This window comes from Bubalus bubalis, chromosome X, assembly GCF_019923935.1.
Source record: "Bubalus bubalis isolate 160015118507 breed Murrah chromosome X, NDDB_SH_1, whole genome shotgun sequence".
Classification (NCBI taxonomy): Eukaryota; Metazoa; Chordata; class Mammalia; order Artiodactyla; family Bovidae; genus Bubalus; species Bubalus bubalis.
This window is the reverse complement of record NC_059181.1, coordinates 92,420,769-92,443,947: the sequence shown is the minus strand read 5'-3', so window position 1 is coordinate 92,443,947 and position 23,179 is coordinate 92,420,769. Positions and strand designations below refer to the sequence as shown.

The 23,179-nt window shown below is 42.6% G+C and overlaps 2 protein-coding genes across 2 annotated transcripts; one reads left to right on the top strand and one right to left on the bottom strand.

Annotated features, from left to right (window-relative positions):
- Positions 1–37: 37 nt before the first annotated feature.
- GLA (galactosidase alpha) lies at positions 38–11,665 on the top strand. The gene is made up of 7 exons (XM_006051848.4): positions 38–483; positions 6,620–6,794; positions 7,823–8,000; positions 8,561–8,652; positions 10,072–10,233; positions 10,729–10,926; positions 11,278–11,665. Exons 1-7 carry the CDS (start codon positions 275–277, stop codon positions 11,581–11,583), a joined length of 1,320 nt encoding a protein of 439 aa, XP_006051910.3. The 5' UTR covers positions 38–274; the 3' UTR covers positions 11,584–11,665.
- A 5,314-nt stretch (positions 11,666–16,979) lies between these two features.
- LOC102397921 (60S ribosomal protein L36a) lies at positions 16,980–20,480 on the bottom strand. The gene is made up of 5 exons (XM_006051847.4): positions 20,334–20,480; positions 19,822–19,927; positions 19,548–19,615; positions 17,600–17,722; positions 16,980–17,067 (listed from the first exon to the last, which is right to left on the bottom strand). Exons 1-5 carry the CDS (start codon positions 20,442–20,444, stop codon positions 17,047–17,049), a joined length of 429 nt encoding a protein of 142 aa, XP_006051909.1. The 5' UTR covers positions 20,445–20,480; the 3' UTR covers positions 16,980–17,046.
- Positions 20,481–23,179: the final 2,699 nt, after the last annotated feature.

Genomic DNA, 23,179 nt, shown 5'->3' with positions numbered 1-23,179 from the left:
TTAAAGTGCTGCACTTCCTTCTGGTATAAAAATAGGGCGGGTCGACATTCAGAAAGAGAGAGGGTGGTTGGTGGCGGTGCGTCTTCTGTGACTGGTCATTGGTCAGCCTCTGGGGATAACCATCCCAGTTGCTGGAGAAACAGTCACGTCACGGCTTAATTACTCACCAGTGATTGGTGATGGGGACCAAAGCGGGTTCTGCGGACCGTCTCCGACTTTTTACCCCCGTAGGTTAAATTTAAAACCCCAGGTGACTCTTGGAAATCTGTGCTGTATGATGACAGCGACGATGAAACCGGTGAGCAGAGTCCTGCGGCTGGGCTGCGTGCTGGCCTTTTGCTTCCAGGCCCTGGTTCCCTACGGGCTCCCTAGGGCTTGGGGCCTGGACAACGGCTTGGCGATGACCCCTACCATGGGCTGGCTGCACTGGGAGCGCTTCATGTGCAACGTGAACTGCCAAGAAGAGCCGGATTCCTGTATCAGGTATCAGAGATATTGGGTACCTTCTTCTCTTCGCCTTTCCATATATTTGCCTGGATGTGTTTGGAAGGATGGAGGGTCTCAGCAAGAAAATTTTGAGCCGGAGGGAGAGCTCCCCTATCACTGCTGCTTTTTTATCCCCAGCAAACTGCCCTGGATGGGGACTAGCTCTAGATTTTCTCCATGGGACCCCTTGGGGTGGGAGTCTGGCCAGCGACCTCTGCTTCTCCACTTCTTTCTGCCTGTTCACCCACCTAAGGTCTTTCTTCATTTACCATCCAGTTGGTTCAGACCCTTATTGAAAGCTACTGCTCTGTCTTTGGAGAAGGCAGTGGCACGCCACTCCAGTACTCTTGCCCGGAAAATCCCATGGATGGAGGAGCCTGGTAGGCTGCAGTCCATGGGGTCGCTAAGAGTCCGACACGACTGAGCGACTTCACTTTCACTTTTCACTTGCATGCATTGGAGAAGGAAATGGCAACCCACTCCAGTGTTCTTGTCTGGAGAATCCCAGGGACGGGGGAGCCTGGTGGGCTGCCGTCTATGGGGTCGCACAGAGTCGGACACGACTGAAGTGACTTAGCAGCAGCAGCTCTGTCTCTGCTGGGACTAGTACTGAGAACAGCTGTGGTGAGTAGGAGAGACAGGACTAAGACGTGTGTCATTTCTTCCCCTTTTGGGGTCACGGGTTCCTTGGCTCTAATTTGAGGGAATTTAGAGAGACCATAGTGTCTCCTAGATCTCCACACCCCATAGCCCTTGGGTATGGCCTCTGGTTGGAAGGTTATGCAGAGGATCTTTAGTGGATAAGACAAGTATTGATCCTATCAGACCCACACATCCTTTGTCTGCAGATTGGGAAAGCAACTCTTACCTCAGGGAACCAACTCTGGTGATCTGCAAAACAGTTCTTATCTCACACAGGTTGACTTTCAACTAGATAACCCATCTGAAGGGTTATTGCACAGTGCAATACCAAACCCCCTCAATTAGGCATATGGAAGGAATGTTCTTATCCCATGCTCATGCTCAGCCCACGTGTCTGACTCTCTGCGAGCCGGTAGACTGAAGCCTGCCAGGCTCCTCTGCCCATGGAATTTTCCATGCAAGAATACTGGAGTGGGGTGCCCTTTCCTCCTCCAGGGGATCTTTCTGACTCAGGGATGTAACCTGCATCTGTTGCGTCTCCTAATTGGCAGGCGGATTCTTTACCATGGCTTCCTAGGTGGCACTAGTGATAAAGAACAGAGACACGGGTTCAATCCCTGGGTCAGAAAGATCCCCTGGAGGAGGAAAGTGCAACCCACTCCAGTATTCTTGCCTGGAGAATCGCATGGACAGAGGAGCTTGTTGGGCTACAGTCCATAGGGTCACGAAGAGTCGGACACGACTGAATGAGGGCACAGGCAAGGAATGTTCTTAGCCTGGAATCTATGGGGAAATTAATGCAAATCTGCAAATGTGAGTATATGTGTTTTTCTGGAGAGAGGATCTTGAGCTTTGTTCAGATTCTCAAATAGATCTCCATCTAGAAAAGGTTAAGAATCACTGATAGATATTGTTTAAAAACATAATAAAGACACCCTTGGTGCAGAGGCCCCTCTATAAGCAGTGGTCATGGTACATCCCAGTGGCCATAAGTTATTCCTTTGAATGTCTTTACAGATGTTGGTCAAACATGACAGAGTTAATTGGCTTTCTAAGTTTCAGACTAAATCCATCATGACCCTGGAGTAAATTACGGCCATCCCATATTTCTTTCTATCTTTTCCTTTTTTTCCTGAGTGGTGGTTGTCTTATTTTTGTATCTGATTATGAAATTAATGCACGATTATGGCAAAAAATGTGGATAGTAAAGAAGAGTATAAAGAAAATAGATTCCCCTCATTTCACCACCCAGAAATAATCATGATTAAAGTGTTAATATGCAACCTTTCCTTTTTTTTCTATGTAAATAAAAACACAAATTTCTTTTTAAAGTGTTTTTCAATAAAAATGAGATTACGTTTATGTCGCGAGCAGTTAACAAGACTCTGAAGTCTGCCTGCCTGGGTTCAAATTCTAGCTTATTATTACTTTGCCAGGTGATCTTGGGCAAACTGATGATCCCTTTGTAAATTGAAGAGTGAGTGCCTGGCACAGAATGGGAGCTTCATAAGTGCAGATTGTATGTATTCGCCATACTTTATTTAAACAATCTCCTGTTCATGACTACTCATCTTCAATTTTTCATTATTATGAACAAAGCTTACTAATAACCACCCTTGTACATCATCTGATTTTTTTCCTTAGAAGTCTAAATCCTGGGTTCAAGGGTATGCTCATTTTGTTTCATATCAAACTGTCCTCCCCCAAAAGTTTTGCAAATGCACCTTCCCAACAACCATGTGGGCTTCTGTGGTGGCTCAGAAGGTAAACAATCTGCCTGCAATGCAGAAGACCTGGGTTTCAATCCCTGGGTTGGGAAGATCCCTCCGGGAAGGGAATGACTACCCACTCCAGTATTCTTGCCTGGAGAATTCCATGGACAGAGGAACCTGGTGGGCTACAGTCCATGGGGTTACAAAGAGGTAGGACTGAATGACTCACACTTGTGTATGAGTTCCTGTTTTCCCCCACAGTCTGGCCAACACTGCATTTTTGTTATTCTTCTGAAATTTGCCAGTCTGGTAGGTGTTTTTATTTTCATTTATTTGATTACTGATAAAGTTGAACATCTTTTAATAAGTTAAATTGGCTGTTTGTTTGCATGATTTCTTTTCTGCGCTGCTTGTTTGTTCATATTTTTCAATTGGAGTGTTTGGGGTTATTTTGTTTACTTTTTGGTTTTTATTTGTTTGGGGTCTACCATAAGTTGTGAATTCAGTGGTTCTTTTTTTTTTTTTGGACAATTTCGCACAGCTTGTGGGATCTTAGTTCCCCAACCAGAGATCCAACCTAGGCCCTTGGCAGTGAAAGCTCAGAGCCCTAACGACTGGACCACTAAGGAATTCCCAAAACAGTGATTCTTGCTATATGTTGGTTTTGATATTTATGTATCAAACACTAGGTTTTTCCTTTATGATTTCTGTCTCTGGCATCATGCAAAGAAAGTTCTTTCCTATCTGAATATAAAATGGAATACAAAATTTATATTTTCTACTAGCATTTTTTATGGGTTTTTTAAGTATTTAAATCTTTAATCCAGCTGGACTTTGTTCTCCTATAAGCAATATTATATTTAATATGTACTAAATTTTATGATATCAAATGGCTTGAAGGATCTCTTTTTTGAACTTCCTCTTTGATTCTATTTATCTGTGTATTCTAATGCTAATAGTACAGCACCAGCTTCATTTATCTTTGGTAGACTATTCATGTATATAACTTTTGAGGTGATGTTTTTGAGTCATGTTGCAAACTTCCTTAAAAAGTCCTTTGGCGATTAGTTAAAGGTTTTAGTAAATGTCTAGAAGTGTACAGGGAGAGTTTGCTTTTTTTTAATACTGAGTTTTCCTATTCAAGAACAAAATAATGTGTCTCCATTTATTCTCATAAATTGGAACATCATCAGTCAGTCAGTTCAGTCGCTCATTTGCGTCCGACTCTTTGTGACCCCATGGACTCCAGCACGCTAGGCCTCCCTGTCCATCACCAACTCCCAAAGTTTACTCAAATTCATGTCCATTGACTGGGTGATGCCATCCAACCATCTCATCCTCTGTCATCCCCTTCTCCTCCCGCCTTCAATCTTTCTCAGCATCAGGGTCTTTTCAAATGAGTCTGTTCTTCGCATCAGGTGGCCAAAGTATTGGAGCTTCAGCTTCAGCATTAGTCCTTCCAATGAATATTCAGGACTGATTTCCTTTAGGATGTACTGGTCGGATCTCCTTGCAGTCCAAGGGACTCTCAAGAGTCTTCTCCAACCCCACAGTTCAAAAGCATCAATTCTTCAGCGCTCAGCTTTCTTTATAGTCCAACTCTCACATCCATACATGACTACTGGAAAAACCATAGCTTTGACTAGACTTTGTTGGCAAAGTAATGTCTCTGCTTTTTCTTTTTTTTTTTTTCTCTGCTTTTTAATATGCTATCTAGGTAGGTCATAGCTTTTCTTCCAGAGCAAGCGTCTTTTAATTTCATGGCTGCAGTCACCATCTGCAGTGATTTTGGAGCCAAAAATAAAGTCTGTCACTGTTTCCACTGTTTCCCTATCTATTTGCCATGAAGTGATGGGACCAGATGCCATGATCTTGGTTTTCTGAACATTGAGTTTTAAGCCAACTTTTTCACTCTCCTCTTTCACTTTCATCCAGAGGCTGTTTAGGTTTTCTTTGCTTTCTGCCATAAAGGTGGTGTCATCTGCATATTCAGATATTCTGCATATTCAGAGGTTGTTGATATTTCTCCCAGCAATCTTGATTCCATCTTGTGCTTCATCCAGCCCAGCATTTCACATGATGTACTCTGCATGTAAGTTAAATAAGCAAGGTGACAACATACAGCCTTGACGTACTCCTTTTCTGATTTGGAACCAGTCTGTTGTTCCATGTCCAGTTCTAACTGTTGCTTCCTGACCTGCATACAGATTTCTCAGGAGGCAGATCAGGTGGTATGGTATTCCCATCTCTGTAAGAATTTCCCCCAGTTTGTGGTGATCCACACAGTCAAAGGCTTTGGTATAGTCAATAAAGCAGAAGTATTTTTCTGGAACTCTCTTGCTTTTTCCATGATCCAGCAGATGTTGGCAATTTGATTTCTGGTTGCTCTGCCTTTTCTAAATCCAGCTTGAACAACTGCAGGTTCACGGATCACAAACTGTTGAAGCCTGGCTTGGAGGATTCTGAGCATCATTTTGCTGGTGTGTGAGATGAGTGCAACTGTGCTGTAGTTTGAGCATTCTTTGGCATTGGCTTTCTTTGGGACTGGAATGAAAACTGACCTTTTCCAATCCTGTGGCCACTGCTGAGTTTTCCAAATTTACTGGCAAATTGAGTGCAGCACTTTCACAGCATCATCTTTTAGGATTTGAAATAGCTTAACTGGAATTCCATCACCTCCACTAGCTTTGTTCATAGTGATGCTTCCTAAGGCCCACTTGACTTCACATTCCAGGATGTCTGGCTCTAGGTGAGCAATCACAGCATCATGATTATCTGGGTTGTGAAGACCTTTTCTTGTGTAGTTCTTCTGTGTATTTTTGCCACCTCTTCTTAATATCTTCTGCTTCTGTTAGGTCCATACCATTTCTGTCCTTTATTGATCCCATCTTTGCATGAAATGTTCCCTTGTTATCTCTCATTTTCTTTTTTTTTGTATTTTTTTTAATTTTATTTTATTTAACTTTACAATATTGTATTGGTTTTGCCATGTATCAAAATGAATCTGCCACAGGAATACATGTGTTCGCCATCCTGAACCCTCCTCCTTCCTCCCTCCCCGTACCATCCCCCTGGGTCATCCCAGTGCACCAGCCCCAAGCATCCAGTATCATGCATCGAACCTGGACTGGCGACTCGTTTCATATATGATATTATACATATTTCAAATTCTTGAAGAAATCTCTAGTCTTTCCCATTCTATTGTTTTCTTCTATTTCTTTGCATTGATCACTGAGGAAGGCTTTCTTATCTCTCCTTGCTATTCTTTGGAACTCTGCATTCAAATGGGTGTATCTTTCCTTTTCTCCTTTGCCTTTTGCTTCTCTTCTTAGCTATTTGTAAACATCATAGTTTATTCATATGAGCCCTGCACTTAGTTTTAAAATTACTTCTGGGTATTTTAGGTTTTGTCTGTTGGTTTTTTGGTTGCTCTTGTGAATGGTGTCTTTTTCTCTGAATAGGTTATTGTTAATATCTAAAGAAGCTACTGATTATGTTAACTTTGTAGTTTTACTTTACTGAACTGTCGTCTTAGTTCTAATAGCCTTTTCAGTTTCATGTATTTCTCATTCCTCTTTTAATTGTTTGGGGTTCTTAGGGGTAGAAGGGGAAGGCGTGAGAAGAAAAAGGGCCAGTCCATTTTACCCTCATTGGTTGTAATTACTACCAAATTATTACCGGTTGAAAAATAAATTGCAAAACCTTGAGATGCCTAATAAATCGGAGTACCCAAGCATTTGTCTAATGAATTGTAATGATTCTTGGAATTTGTCTTTCAGCGAGAAGCTCTTCCTGCAGATAGCTGAGATCATGGCCTCAGATGGCTGGAAGGATGTAGGTTATGAGTACCTCTGCATTGATGACTGTTGGATGGCTCCAGAAAGAGATTCAAAAGGCAGACTTCAGGCAGACCCTAAACGCTTTCCTGGTGGGATCCGCCGCCTAGCTGATTATGTGAGTGTATGGGTAATTCTCTTTTTCATTCAGGTGACTATAAGCATTTCTGTACATAATCTTGCTCAAAACACTTGGAAAGTAAAATAGCTGTTACTATCCAAATTGTAAGGCTTATTGGGTGGAATTTTCATCCCATCAGCAGATCTGTGTTTCACAACAGTTCTTGAGGCCCATCTTGGAGAAGTTCTCTTTTTGCTGAAACTACTGAATTCTCTAGGAGAAAAAAGGAACTTGGTTCTTGACATGCGTGCATATATTTCCATATAAATTTTGAGCAGTTATCACAATTGTACTATAGATTACAACTTTAGAAGTAGAAGGAATATGTTCTAGAGATTGTTAAAGAGTAATGGAGCCGAACACTAGTTAAAGGCAGTGAAGACGGATACTGAGTACAATTCAGTACTGTTGTAATAGGGGAAAGAGCCAAGTTCAATCCAGAATACACCAAAGATGAGTGGGGTTTTAAATAGCCAGATTGTGGGGGTCAGTGGATGAACAGTTACTAAGAGAAGATATCAGGAGGAGGGGAAGCAAGCCAAGGACTTAGACATCAAGGGTGGGGCATAAGGAATTTGATCAGATATTAAAAGGTGGAGGGGGGAGGGTGACTTTGCAGGATTCTTACTAAAACTAGACAGGGTAAGCTAAGGTAGAGGCCTGCTTGAGAGGGGGTTTAGAGGTACCTAAGGTTCAGTCAAGGAAAGAGTCTTTGTCCAGATAAATCTATCATTGCCCTGAAAATGTAACTTTTAAGATCCCGTCAAACGAAGATCAGAGCAACTGACAGCTTTCCCATCAGTTCTATGCTATTGTTACATGTAGAGTTTGAACTCAGCAGAACTGGGGTCTTTGTTCTTTATCTCCTGACAAACTAATCTGGATGATTTTATGGGCCGGGGGGCAGGGGAAAGCCCCCCAGTATCTACCTGGTGAAGGGTACTGGTCTCTGCCTCCAGCCTGAAGTGGTTCTCTCTATTTCATGATTGCCCTTCTAGCAAGGTGACTCTTTTCTCTCATTTCAGGTTCATAGCAAAGGACTGAAGCTAGGGATTTATGCAGATGTTGGAAATAAAACCTGCGCAGGCTTCCCTGGGAGTTTTGGATACTATGACATTGATGCCCAGACCTTCGCTGAGTGGGGAGTAGATCTGCTAAAATTTGATGGTTGTTACTGTGACAGTATACAACATTTGGCAGAGGGTATGTTTCATCCACAAGATCTAGCCAAGAGCAAAAAGCAGAACTTTGAGGACAGGGTAGCTAAGCATCCAAAGAACTACTCCTCACTTTGGAAATATCCAGTCACGACACTGGAAATAATGATTCTCTGTGTGCCAGAGTTCCTGCCTCTTCTTTCAGCTTGTCCATGCATTTATTCATTGATGCATGTAAAAGCCACATGTGCCTAACCACAGCTAATGGCGTGAACTTTTCATGTAAGAGAGCTCTGAGTTGACTCCAGATAATTGTTAACTCTCTGTCCATCACTGGGAAAAGAATCCCAGATGTCAGGCACAGTCACAGAGAGAAGAACATCTCCCTTCCTGCCCTTCTTCAATATAGCCACCATCCTGCACTCTCTCCTCAGAACAATCCCAGCAGTCTGGGTGGCACTCCACACAGTGTAAGCACAGAACAGTCACCTCTCTGTACTGCTGGTTTAAAATAGAAACGTGGCCCTTCCAGGCAGCTTCTATTAAAAATATACAGTCCCAGCTGGAAATCCCTTTCTTTATTTTACACGTTGTTTTCTCATACAGGTTATAAGCAAATGTCCTTGGCCCTGAACAGGACTGGCAGAAGCATTGTGTATTCCTGTGAGTGGCCCCTTTATGTGTGGCCCATCTTTAAGGTGAGCTAGTGAGCCCAGAATCCAGTAGAGCCTTGCTGATAGATTTTCAGAACTCAAGAGCAAAGGAGACGAAGGTCCCTGTCAAAGTCCAGCCTTACTTAACAGTCTCATCCTGCCATTCCTCCCAGGATCCATCCACTTCTCACCATCCCCACTGCTGTAATTGGAGACTAAGTCGCCATGAACTGAGAAGCCAGTCATCTTTGATTGTTCATTTTTGTCTCACGGTTCACAACCTATCTGCAGCAATCCTTTTAGTACTGCCTACAAAATATATCCTGAATCAGCCCACTTCATTATCATGTTAACCTATTCAATTTCCTTCTATGAGCTTAACATTATATGGAATTATTTGTTGATTTACGTATTGTCTGTCTCCTCCATTAAAATGTAAGCTTCAGGAGGGCAGGGACCTTTTCTGACTTTATCAGTGTATCCCTACCTTATGGTAAGTGGTGAATAATTACTTACAGAATGAATCCGTTACCTCCTTCTAATCTCTGCAAAATTCTCTAACTTCTTTCTAAACATCTTAAACCTCAGATAGCCCACCTGCCTATCTACAAATTTTTATTTCTAATTAAACATAACAAATTATATGCCTGGGATTCAAATTGCCTTATCATCTGCTGGCTGAGTCCTGTGTAATTTGGAACTTTTACTTATTAAGATTATTTTAGTTATTTTTTAATTGAAGTATAATTGATTTATAGTATCATATTAGGAAATCACTGTATTTTCTTCTGATTATAAAAGTAATACATGTGCATTTTGGAAAAATTTGACCGTGAACTATAGAAAAAATTAAAATCCTCCATAATCCCAATACAGTAGTCCCCCCATCCCACAGTTTTGCTTTCCACAGCTTTGGTTACCAAAGGTCAACCACAGTCCAAAGTATTAAATGGAAAATTCCAGAAATAAACAATTAATAAGTTTTAAATTGCACACATTCTGAGTATTGTGATAAAATCTTACACCATCTCACTGTATCCCACCTGGAACATGCATCATCCTTTTTGTCTGGCATATGCATGCTGTGTACACTACCCACCCATTGGTACCTGTATAGGAAAAAAAGGTAGTACATATAATAGTACTATCTGTGGTTTCAGGCATCCACTTGGAGTCTTAGAATGCATCCCCCACACATAAGGGGGGACTGCTGCACCTAGTTACTGTTTGCTAAATTTCCAGCAAAAACACTGTTAGAACCATTTTAAGTTATATAGCCTACTTCTGAAGCAAACGTCTTATAATGAAATTCCATTATATTAATGATAAGGATTTAGCTCTCCTCATAGAGACCTTTAATCTGTAAACTAAGGAAGCTACAAGTGCCTTTTAAAAACATGATTGTTTTCCTATCACAAGAATGTTAGTAGAAAGTAAACAGAAGAGTTCTCTCTGTTTTCACAGCCCAATTACACAGAAATCCGAGAGTACTGCAATCACTGGAGAAATTTTGCTGACATTTATGATTCTTGGGAAAGTATAAGGAAAACCTTGGACTGGACATCTTCTAACCAGAAGATAATTGTTCCTGTTGCAGGACCAGGAGGTTGGAATGACCCAGATATGGTAAGAACCTGAGCCCTCTGGTTCAAGCTCCTCAGGTGGACCTGTTTCCTTCCTACTTGACACCCAGGATAAATCAGAAGGGAGAAGTTCCTGGGAGGAGGCTTTATGTGAGAGTAATCAGAGCAGGATGCCCTGGAAGATGACTTGTCTTTATGCTGCTGCTGCTGCTGCTAAGTCGCTTCAGTCGTGTCCGACTCTGTGCAACCTCATAGACAGCAGCCCACCAGGCTCCCCCATCCCTGGGATTCTCCAGGCAAGAACACTGGAGTGGGTTGCCATTTCCTTTTCCAATGCATGAAAGTGAAAAGTGAAAGTGAAGTCGCTCAGTCGTGTCCGACTCTTAGCGACCCCATGGACTGCAGCCCACCAGGCTCCTCCGTCCATGGGATTTTCCAGGCAAGAGTACTGGAGTGGGGTGCCATTGCCTTCTCTGTGTCTAGGTAACTTTAAGAATGTTTTATCTCCCTTGAATTCTTACTTCATTCTTTGTCCCAGTTGGTGATTGGCAACTTTGGCCTCAGCCGGGATCAGCAAATAACTCAGATGGCCCTCTGGGCTATCATGGCGGCTCCGTTACTCATGTCCAATGATCTCCGACACATCAGCCCTGAAGCCAAAGCCCTTCTTCAGGATAAGGATGTAATTGCCATCAACCAGGACCGCTTAGGCAAGCAGGGTTACTGGCTTAGAAAGGTATAGTAAATAATGTTCTATGGGAGAAAGTAGGAATTGGCCAGGAACATCTTCTCTTGCTTTATCATTTACAATTCATCCAAATGTTTATTTGGGGTGTGTATTTTAAGATGGTTTAATACTCAAGTACCAAGTTTGTCTTGGACTGAAATGTGTTACTTTATGGAGGATATGCACTGATCTTTTAAGAAGGCATTTTTTAATCTTGATATCATAATCGGTAATGAGGCTCCTTTGTGCTACTTTTCTCTAGAAGTGCTCGATAATTCTAAGACATAATGCCACAAATAATATGGCAGCTTATTGCTAGTTACCAAACTATCACAACTCTTTTCCTGGCTTGCTTTTCAGGAGGACAACTTTGAGATGTGGGAACGCCCTCTCTTGAACTTAGCATGGGCTGTGGCTATAGTAAACCTGCAGGAGATTGGTGGACCTCGTTCTTACACCATCTCTGTTACTTCCTTGGGTCGAGGACTGGCCTGCAATCCCAACTGCCTGATCACAGAGCTCCTGCCTAAGAAGAGGAAGCTTGGGATTTATGAATGGACTTCAAGTTTAAAAACTCAAATAAATCCCACAGGCACGGTTTTGCTTAGGCTAGAAACAACAAGCTCAGCTCAGTTCAGTCACTCAGTTGTGTCTGACTTTTTGTGATCCCATGGACTGCAGCATGCCAGGCTTCCCTGTCCATCACCAACTCCAGGAGCTTACTCAAACTCATGTCCATTGAGTGGGTGATACCATCCAACCATCTCATCCTCTGTCGTCCCCTTCTCCTCTCTCCTTAATCTTTCCTAGCATCAGGGTCTTTTCCAATGAGTCAGCTCTTCGCATCAGGTGGCCAAAGTATTGGAGCTTCAGCATCAGTCTTTCCAATGAATATTCAGGACTGATTTCCTTTAGGATGTACTGGTTGGATCTCCTTGCAGTCCAAGGGACTCCCAAGAGTCTTCTCCAACCCCACAGTTCAAAGCATCAATTCTTCAGCGCTCAGCTTTCTTTATATTCCAACTCTCACATCCATACATGACTACTGGAAAAACCACAGCTCTGACTAGACTTCGTTGGCAAAGTAATGTCTCTGCTTTTTAATATGCTATCTAGGTTGGTCATAGCTTTTCTTCCAGAGCAAGTGTCTTTTAATTTCATGGCTGCAGTCACCATCTGCAGTGATTTTGGAGCCCCCCAAAATAAAAGTCTGTCACTGTTTCCATTGTTTCCCCATCTATTTGCCATGAGGTGATGGGACCAGATGCCATCTTAGTTTTCTGAATGTTGAGTTTTAAGCCAACTTTTTCACTCTCCTCTTTCACTTTCATCCAGGGGCTCTTCAGGTTTTTTTTGCTTTCTGCCATAAGGGTAGTGTCATCTGCATATCTGAGGTTATTGATATTTCTCCCAGCAATCTTGATTCCAGTTTATGCTTCATCCAGCCCAACGTTTCTCATGATGTACTCATGCATATAAGTTAAATAAGCAAGGTGACAACATACAGCCTTGACGTACTCCTTTCCCAATTTGGGACCAGTCTGTTGTTCCATGTCTAGTTCTAACTGTTACTTCTTGACCTGCATACAGATTTCTCAGGAGGCAGATCAGATGGTCTGGTATTCCCATCTCTTTCAGAATTTTCCACAGTTTATTGTGATCCACACAGTCAAAGGCTTGGTATAGTCAATAGAACAGAAGTAGATGTTTTTCTGGAACTCCCTTGCTTTTCTGATGATCCAGCAGATGTTGGCAATTTGATCTCTGGTTGCTCTAGCTTTTCTAAATCCAGCTTGAACACCTGGAAGTTCATGGTTCACATACTGTTGAAGCCTGGCTTGGAGGATTTTGAGCATCATTTTGCTGGCATGTGAGATGAGTGCAACTGTGCTGTAGTTTGAACATTCTTTGGCATTGGCTTTCTTTGGGATTGGAATGAAAACTGACCTTTTCCAGTCCTGTGGCCATTGCTGAGTTTTTCACATTTGCTGGCAAATTGAGTGCAGCACTTTCACAGCATCATCTTTTAGGATTTGAAATAGCTCAACTGGAATTCCATCACCTCCACTAGCTTTGTTCGTAGTGTTGCTTCCTAAGGCCCTGTTGACTTCTCATTCCAGGATGTCTGGCTCTAGGTGAGTGATTACATCATCATGATTATCTGGGTCGTGAAGATCTTTTTTGTATAGTTCTTCTGTGTATTCTTGCCACCTCTTCTTAATATCTTCTGCTTCTGTTAGGTCCATACCATTTCTGTCCTTTATTGATCCCATCTTTGCATGAAATGTTCTCTTTGTATCTCTAATTTTCTTGAAGAGATCTCTAGTCTTTCCCATTCTGTTGTTTTCCTCTATTTCTTTGCATTGATCGCTGAGGAAGGCTTTATCTCTCCTTGCTATTCTTTGGAATTTTGCATTCAATTGGGTATATCTTTCCTTTTCTCCTTTGCCTTTAGCTTCTTTTCTTTTCTCAGATATTTGTAAGTCCTCCTCAGACAACCATTTTGCTTTTTATGTTTTTTTTTTCTTGGAGATGGTCTTGATCACTGCCTCCTGTACAATATCACAAACCTCCATCCATACTTCTTCTGGCACTCTATCAGGTATAATCCCTTGAATCTATTTGTCACTTCCACTGTATAATTGTAAAAAATTTGATTTAGGTCATACCTGAATGGTCTAGTGGTTTTCCTTACTTTCTTCAACTTAAGTCTAAATTTGTCAATAAGGTGTTCATGATCTGAGCCAGTCAGCTCCCGTCTTGTTTTTGCTGACTGTATAGAGCCTCTCCATCTTTGGCTGTAAAGAATATAATCAGTCTGATTTCTGTACTGACCATCTGGTTATGTCCATGTGTAGAGTCTTTTCTTGTGTTGTTGGAAGAGGGTGTTTGTTATGACCAGTGTGTTCTCTTGGCAAAACTGTTAGCCTTTGCCCTGCTTCATTCTGTAAGGCCAAATTTGCCTGTTACTCCAGGTATCTCTTGACTTCCTACTTTTGCATTCCAGTCCCATATAATGAAAGGGACATCTTTTGGGTGTGTTAATTCTAGAAGGTCTTGTAGGTCTTCATAGAACCATTCAACTTCAGCCTCTTCAGCATTGTTGGTTGGGGCACAGACTTGGATTATTACTGTGATATTGAATGGTTTGCCTTGGAAATGAACAGAGGTCATTCTGTCCTTTTTGAGATTGCAAGCTAGACTGCATTAAAAAGCTTCCTTTACAAGTGACTACCCTGCTTTTGTCCATCTTCAGCTGTTTTTATTTCCTTGAGTAAGATTTTCCACATTTGAGCCATCTGAAAACATTTTGGGGAAAAGCCTTTGAACCAGATATGAATAGCTGAGAAAGAATAGCTTAGTAATAAGTAAAATAATAATTAACAGACATACCTCATTTTGTTGTATTTAACAAATACTGTGGGGGTTTGGGTTTTTTTTTGTTTTTGTTTTTCACAAATTTAAGGTTTGTGGCAACCCTGCATCTGTCACAAGTCTGTCGACCCTGTTTTTCCAACAGCATTTACTCACTTCATGTCTCTGTGTCACATTTTGGTAATTCCCGCAATATTTCAACCTTTTTCACTATTATTGTATTTATCATGGTGATTGTGATTTACTATGGCAAAAAATATTGACTCACTGAAGATTTAGATGCTAGCTAGCAATAAAGTATTTTTAATGCATCCATTGTTTTACGCATGATATTGCTAATATTTAATAATTACAGTATAAATGTTAAGTTCTATATGCACTGGAAAACCAAAAAACTGGTGACTACCTTTTTATCTGTTGCCTGTATTGGAACTACAGACCAGGCACTATTCTAGATGCACAAGGTGTACTGACCTCACAGCAACCCTGATGCAGGTGCTTAATCACTGTAAATTATAGCCAGGAATTTAAACCAAGGCTGGTGGCTCAACTGGTGAAGAATCCACCTACAATGCGGGGAGACCCCAGTTCAATTCCTGGGTCGGAAGATCCCCTGGGGAAGGGATAGGCTGCCCACTCCAGCATTCTTGGACTTCCCAGGTGGCTCAGCTGGTAAAGAATCCACCTGCAGTGCAGGAGACCTGGGTTCAATCCCTGGGCTGGGAAGATCTCCTGGAGAAGGGAACAGCTATCCACTCCAGTACTCTGGCCTGGAGAACCCCATGGACTGTATAGTCCACGGAGTGCCAAAACGGACACAACTGAGCGACTTTCACTTTTTAACCCTTACACCGCTACTTACTTGGATGACACTAATTTTTAGCCTAAAGGCCAGTACTTTGGCCACCTGATGCAAAGAAAGAGCCAACTCATTGGAAAATACCCTGACGCTGGGAAAGACTGAAGGCAGGAGAAGGGGGCGATAGAGGATGAGATGGTAGGATGGCATCACCAACTCAATGGACATGAGTTTGAGCAAACTCTGGGAATAGTGAAGGGCAGGAAAACCTGGCATGCTGCAGTCCATGGGGTCGCAGGGTCAGACACAACTGAGTGATTGAAATGAACTGAAAGGGAATATAAAAAGAAAACTACTTTCTCAGTTGAAGGGGAAAAAAAAAAAACCTAGCAGGAATACCCTTCATAATGGATGATTTAGAGGCAACCCATGCATGTGTACTCATTTGCTTCAGTTGTGTACTACTCTTTGCAACCCTGTGGACTGTACCCCACCAGGCTCCTCTGTCCTTGGGATTCTCCAGGCAAGAATACTGGAATGGGTTGCTATGCCCTCCTCCAGGGGATACTCCCATCCCAAGGATCGAACCAGTGTCTGTCTCCTGCAAAGGTGGGTTCTTTACCACTCACTATGCCATCTGGGAGGCAATCCAACAGACCACATTACTGAATTTTTATGGAAGAATCTTGTCAGGAAACACCCCTACACACACACTTAACTTTCTAAATCTAGAAACAGTTGTTTTTATAATCTAGGTCCAACAAATGCAAATGGCTTGCTTTCACCAACAACAGTTGGTACATTATGACCTAAAATACCAAACATCTGGACAGAAGACCTCCTCCACTCTAAGATGAATTGCCTTGAGGTCCCACAGTGAGTCAATGAACTTCAAATTGGAGTATGGAGGAATGAGTCATTGGAGGATTTCCAACCTTCCTTTTCCTCATTGGTTTACCTAAAGACCAACCTGTAGCTAATGCTTCAGGCCTGCCCCTTCTCCACTTCCCCTTTTACCATTACCCTTTTCCCACATAAGCAAAAAAGCTATTCAGCTCACCCATCATGAATGCAGGACAGTACAAAAGGCCCACTCAAAACACAGTGTGCATGCTGTAACAATTCTTAGGCTGTCAGGTGATAACCAATTTTTTTTTCATAAAACTGGAGGACTATTAACTGACTAAAATTGTCAGTTAATAAAACTGGAATAGAATTTGCAAATCCAGACTTAGTTCATCCACAGAAACTAATTTGGAAGGAAACACCTCCATCTCCAGTTACCAAAATGCATAGCTTATTTGCTTCACCTCCAGTTCTGCTGCACAAGAATGAAGAATACAAAAGCATACAGAGGATTCCAACTGCTAGGCATTTTACAACGTGAATAGGTCATTCCCCATAGATTCCACTGATTAAAATAACTTTTTTATCTACTTTAAAATTTGAGCAAGTTTAGGTGGGATGAGAGTAAGTCTAATACATATAAGGGCTTCCCCAGTGGTGCAGTGGTAACGAATCCACCTGCCAAGCAGGAGACTGGGATTCAATCCCTGGGTTGGAAAGATTCCCTGGGAAGGAAACGGCAACCCATTCCAGTTTTCTTGCCTGGAGAATCCCATGGACAGAGAGAGGAGCCTAGCAGGCTACTTATTAGTAAACATGTGAGACAAATTATGTCATGCCTGGTGAACCCCATATTCAATATGGACATAATTGGTACTAATCTTGTCCTATTAGCAAAGTTTCAGGTCTCTACTTATATTCCATGATAACCAGTAACAGCTTTTTAACAATAAGTACTGAAAGTACCAAACCCATCACAGTATCTGATGTGAGTTCAACCAGTCAGATTGAACTCCTAATGAGTCAAGAATCCAAAACCATCAAGCATAAATAAGAGGATTTTATTGATGGCATTTTTATTGTCTTCATAATAAAACAAAATATGAAGCTCAAAACTGGATCACTTGGCCCTGCAATAGAACAGGAAAAAAAAAGTGAGTTTTTATATTTTGTGACGAATCTTTACTCCATCAAGAATAGTGTCTGTTCCTAAAAGGATCACCATCCCTAATTAAAAACCAGTCTTTTCATTTCCCCCTTCTTATGTCAAAACTCCAAAATCTATGGATCTTAGTTATATTGAGAGGAATGACTGCCCCTGATCTTAATGAGGGGCCACAAAAAATGAGTAGGCAGGAATCTTCACCTCTCAACATTCCAATACCTCTCAACATCTTCCCTGGTAGCTCAGATGGTAAAGCATCTGCCTACAATACGGGAGACCCAGGTTCAATCTCGGGGTCAGGAAGATCTCCTGGAAAAGGAAATGGCAACCCACTCCAGTATTCTTGCCTGGAAAATCCCATGAATGGAGGAGCCTGCTAGGCTACAGTCCATGGGGTTGCAAAGAGTTGGACACGACTGAGTGACTTCACTTTCTTTTCTTTAAACATTACAAAACCATATAGAAAAGATTGTACCTTTCACCCCATAATTACATACCTTTCTCTTCTTATCACCTCCCAGCTCAAAATGCTTGCATCTCTTAATAGCCAGCATTCTCTTTGATCTACAGTTGGGCTCAACACATTCAAGCCTCAGTACAATCTTCTTTGTAGTTTTAGCCTGGAAAAAGAACTCAAAGCCTTTGTAAATCACTGCAGAAAATCCTTCTTCAAAAATATGACTATGCTGGGTCAAGTACTACGTAAAGCAAAGCTCTGCAAATTTTAAGAGTTGTGACAATTGTGAAAGTAAGTAGATGCTGTGGTGACCCAAGGAGGGTCTTGGAACGCAGGAACAGAAAAACAAGACCCTCATCATCCTTCCCTCCATGTTGTTACTATTAATGGATTTCAGTTCCTCCTGAGCAGTATAAACTGTCTCCCTTCCTACCCCATAGGGAGAAGGTATTTGCCTTACTCTTCCCCCTACCCAGTATACATGCCTCATCCAATCAGCAAATGACCCACAAGACCCCTATCCCACTCCTTGTACCCTGAGTATAAAAGTGGACTAAGGACCCCTGTTCAACGTCGGTTCTCCCTTGAGCTAGCCTGCTATTCTAACAGTGTCTCCCATTCTAATAAACTTTATTTCCCACTCATTCTGTCTCATGTCTTGAAATTCTTTTCCAACCCACACCTGAACCACGACAGATGTAAGAGAAAATAGTGGCACTATCTACTTGAAATCAAGTTCTCCATTCAAATCAAATATCATAGAGGTTTTCTTATCAAATAGGCCCTCATCACACCACCTTGGCCTTTTAGCAGTTAAGTATTCTCCACAGGCAAAAATGGGTCAACTGAGTCCATGCAACTATACTTCAGACAGCGTTTGCAACCCATTAAACAAGGTTAATAAGTATTACTTTGGGACTTCCCTGGTGGCTCAGATGGTTAAGCGTCTGTCTACAATGTGGGAGACCCGGATTCGATCCCTGGGTCGGGAAGGTCCCTCCACTCCAGTACTATTGCCTGGAAAATCCCATGGACAGAGGAGCCTGGTAGGCTACAGTCCATGGGGTCACAAAGAGACACAACTGAGCAATCTTCACCTTAAATCTACTCTTCAGAGACTACTAACAATTACATCGAGATTTTATGTGATATTATGTAACTCAGAAAGTACACTTCCCACAAATACTCAACTTTTAAAGCCTGCTCCTGTAGTCAGAATTCTATTGTTACTCGTTTGCAGTTCTCAAAAGGGCAAAAACATAGATATAATGTCCCCATCTTCTAAACAAGCTATCCAAATGTGGAAATGGAAATTACCACCTTGGGATCAAACCATTTACTCTATCTAAATGAACACTGAAATCATTCCTGAATACTTTCTGAAAGCAGGCTGAATGAGGAGCTAAGTGCCAAAAGAAATACTGTTTGTGGGAAGGCTATGCTCCAAGCATTGTGTACTTTAAGGGGTAGACAAATCAGAACAGAAACTCAGAAATTCAGACTGAGAACCACAGGTTATTCAGGAAGTCAGTGGCAGACCTAAATGGCTATTTTAAAGAACTTTTAAGACTTCGTCAGGTAAGTAGCTGACTTCAGGCTTCTGAACAGAACTGAAACACAAAATAAGATTCTTACTGCAAGCATGAGGACTCCTTAGGACATGACAACAGATAAGAACAGGGCAAAGGAAAGGATTTATAGTTGTACTCAAACTTCAGTCCTTAGGAAAGCAGGTCTCATTCCTTGATGTTTGCCTCTTCACAAAGAGGACAAAAAATATAAAAAACAGTGAGGCAGTGCAGTACTGTACACTGCAGTAAGACCTGGACTGCACTCCCAGCTACTAGATGTCTCCACCGGTAATTGAGGTAACCACTGAAACTATAAAAACACACACCTATACTGTAGACGTGTGTGGGCTAAAAACAAATGTAAAGTCTCTGCCGCGGTCAGTGAGAAAAGCATATCAAACAGTAATTATTACGAACCTTTTTCCGGAAAATCGGCTTAGTCTGCCCACCATAGCCACTCTGTTTCCTGTCATAACGCCGCTTTCCTGGGAGAATGCAAGGTATTTGTCAGGGTTTATCAAACATAACCAATCAGAACAGACATGTGAAAAAGTCTTCTCATCGATTGTATCTTGGACTTTCCAGCAGAAATATCAATGCCCAAGTGGGAAAGGGAAGGGAGACTGGGCTCGCGTATTCTATTACTACACAAATACCGCATTAAAACCAAATCACGTACAAACCATCTTACCCTGGGCATACAGAGAATCCTTGCCCTTCTTGTACTGTGTCACTTTGTGGGGCTGGTGCTTCCCACACTTCTTACAGAAAGTCCGGCGGGTTTTTGGAACGTTCACCTAGTAAATAAACCGTTCAGAACATACAGTGTTATCATGGGCACAAAGCCCAACCCGACCCAGCTGAAGCTAAGGTATCCCACGAGGACTCTCAAACTCCTCGCCAACATACAACACTGACTATAAGGTGGTCTAGCCCCATGTACGTGAAGTATAGCGGCCTCTACCGAGTCCCAAACTAAAACAAGAACATATTCCCTCTACCGCTGCCTAAGTCTACCCCTTAGATCTCATCACTTCAATTCCTGGCCCCGAAGCTCAGTCCCTTTGGGATCGATCCTGCCAACACTGTGTTCCTTTGGTACAACGAGTCCACGCAGGAGCCTGGACGCATCCCGAGACAACACCATCAACAGAGAGGCAAAGATTAAACTGGATGTTACCAGACCCCACTCCAAGGTCCTACCATGTTTGCGAGAGCGATACCAGCACAGAAAGAAAGAGAGCGGGCCGGAAACGGAAGTATATAGGAGGTTTCTTTTCGCGCTTCCTCATGGGAGTCGGTGGGAACAACCATAGAGTCTCAGGCTCTGTGCGCATCTCCCTCTGGCGTCTGAGAGGACTCACTCAACTCAGAGCTGCAGGCGCAAGCTTAAAGAAGGGCTCCGGTTGAGGCTGATCCACTCTCTTCAACTTCCTCTCGCCCCGCTCCAGCTTTGCAACTTTTCCTCACTTCCTCACTTTTGGCGGATACTGCTGCGTAGCAGCGTTAAGTGAAGGAAGCAGTGCTTCCAGATCGTCTGGCTTCCATGTGCCTATCCCCGAGGGAAGCCAGGACCAGAGTGAACTGGACGAGCCTTCCACCTCCATGTCCGATTCCTGTTCCACTTCGAGGTCACTGGGAACAACATGTTTCAGTGAACTGTCGGTTCACTGAAGGCTTACAGGGAACCAGTGCTCTAGTTCATCTATCACATCGCTAGTTGTTGCATTCAACAAATGTTTATTGAATGCCTATTCTGTGTTGGGCACCATTCTAGCGGAGGGTGGGCAGGCTTAGTTGCTTCAGGTGTCCCACTCTTTGCCACCCTATGTACTGTAGCCTGCCAGGTTCCTCTGTCCATGACATTCTCCAAGCAAGAATACTGGAATAGGTTTCCATGCACCACTCCAGGGCATCTTCCCAACCCAGGGATCAAACAGGCAGTCTCTTAGGTCTCTGCATTGGCAGGTGGGTTCTTTACCACTGAGCCACGTGGGAAGCCCTCATAAATGTATAATCACAGACTAAATACTTTGTAAGAAAGGAACAGTGCTCAGCATTAAACAGCCCCCGTTTGTTTAGGGAGCAAGTTGGCTGCCATAGGTTCTGCAAAGTGAGGATGAAATTGTTCAGCTCCAACAACAGCAATAACCAGGCCAAAAGATAGAACATATCCAGCAGCTCACTTCTCTGCACACCTGGCAGAAGGCATGTGCCAGGTTTCAAGAGAGTGCATCAGAGAAAGACTGAAGGGTTCTGGGCATTTTAAGTGAATTGTCCCATAAAATTCTCACAGTAATTCTAGGAGGTATTTGATACTATTATTCCCATTTTACAGTAGAGGAAAATGAGGCCATAGGGTGTTAAACAATTTGCTTGATGCTGATAGTATTTAGTCTGGAGGAGGAAATGGCAACCCACTCCAGTATTCTTGCCTGGAGAATCCCACTGACAGAGGAGCCTGGCAGGGGTCTCTAACAGTCCATGGGATCTCAAAGAGTTGGACACGACTGAAGGGACTTAGCACATACAATAGTATTTAGTAGAACCAAGGTACAAACACAGGTGATCTGACTCCAGAGCTTGGGTTCCTTTACCATAATATAATATGATTGTTGTGGCCTGGTAATTATAATCAATCCATCAATCAATTCAGTCACTCAGTTGTGTCCAACTCTTTGTGACCCCATGAACCGCAGCATGTCAGGCCTACCTGTCCATCACCAACTCCTGGAGTCCACCCAAACCCATGTCCATTGAGTCCATGATGCCATCCAACCATCTCATCCTTTGCCATCCCCTTCTCCTCCTGCCCTCAATCTTTCCCAGCATCAGGGTCTTTTCCAATGAGTCAGCTCTTCGAATCAGGTGGCCAAAGTATTGGAGTTTCAGCTTCAGCATCAGTCCTTCCAATGAACACCCAGGACTGATCTCCTTTAGGATGGACTGGTTGGATCTCCTTGCAGTCCAAGGGACTCTCAAGAGTCTTCTCCAACCCCACAGTTCAAAAGCATCAATTCTTCAGTGCTCAGCTTTCTTTATAGTCCAACTCTCACATCCATACATGACCACTGGAAAAACCATAGCCTTGACTAGATGGACCTTTGTTACAAAGTAATGTCTCTGCTTTTTAATATGCTGTCTAGGTTGGTCATAATTATAATAGCTAACATCTATTGAACACTTATTATACACCAGGCATTTTCCTAACTACGTCACATACTACCTGCTTTTATCCTAACAACCCAGGTGATATATACCTTTATTAGTATTTAACAGGTGAGAAAAACAGGCATGAGACATTAAAGTTGATTTAATGGTATGACATTACCTAAAGTCACACCAGTGGTTATTATATGGAGCTGGAATTTGATCCTGGGTAGTTTCAAGACCACAGCTTTGTACCTCACCATGGCATCACAAGGCGCAGCAGGAGCATCTACAGAGAATGATGAAGAGACAGAATTGGCAGGGACCCAGGAGGAGGTGTCGCTAGATTAGAGGCTAAGGAACCTTGACAGCCTGGCGTCTCATGCTTGCATTACCCTCCAGGAACACCCATGAGTCTAGAGCTGACTCTCTGATCAGCTCTATTTTGTTGAACAGTGTCTGGGAATGAGATAAAAACATTACCACTGCCTACCACATTTCCCAAAAGTTTCTTTGCCCAACAGCCAGTCTATAGGCTCAGAGCATTTCCTTCTTCTCCTCAGGCTCTTAGGCAGTGTTACTGGCCTTCAAGGTGTTTCTAGAGATTTCTGACGTTAGCAACATGGAAATATGAAGACAATGGACATGGCCCCTCTTAGTCTAATGGACTTTAGTTCTTTCTATCACACCTCATGTGGCATAGCTTTGGTTTAGATTCCTTCACCAATCCTGGTCTCTGGTTTGAACATGATTCTGCTCATTGATTTCCCTTAAGATGAGGAACTCAGAATTGAACACAGGACTCCTAGACGTAGCCTGGCCTCACAGTGTATGCGACTTGTTCACTTACCTACATCTAGACATTGGCACTGTTTGGGTGCACTCCTTCTGTCACCTGG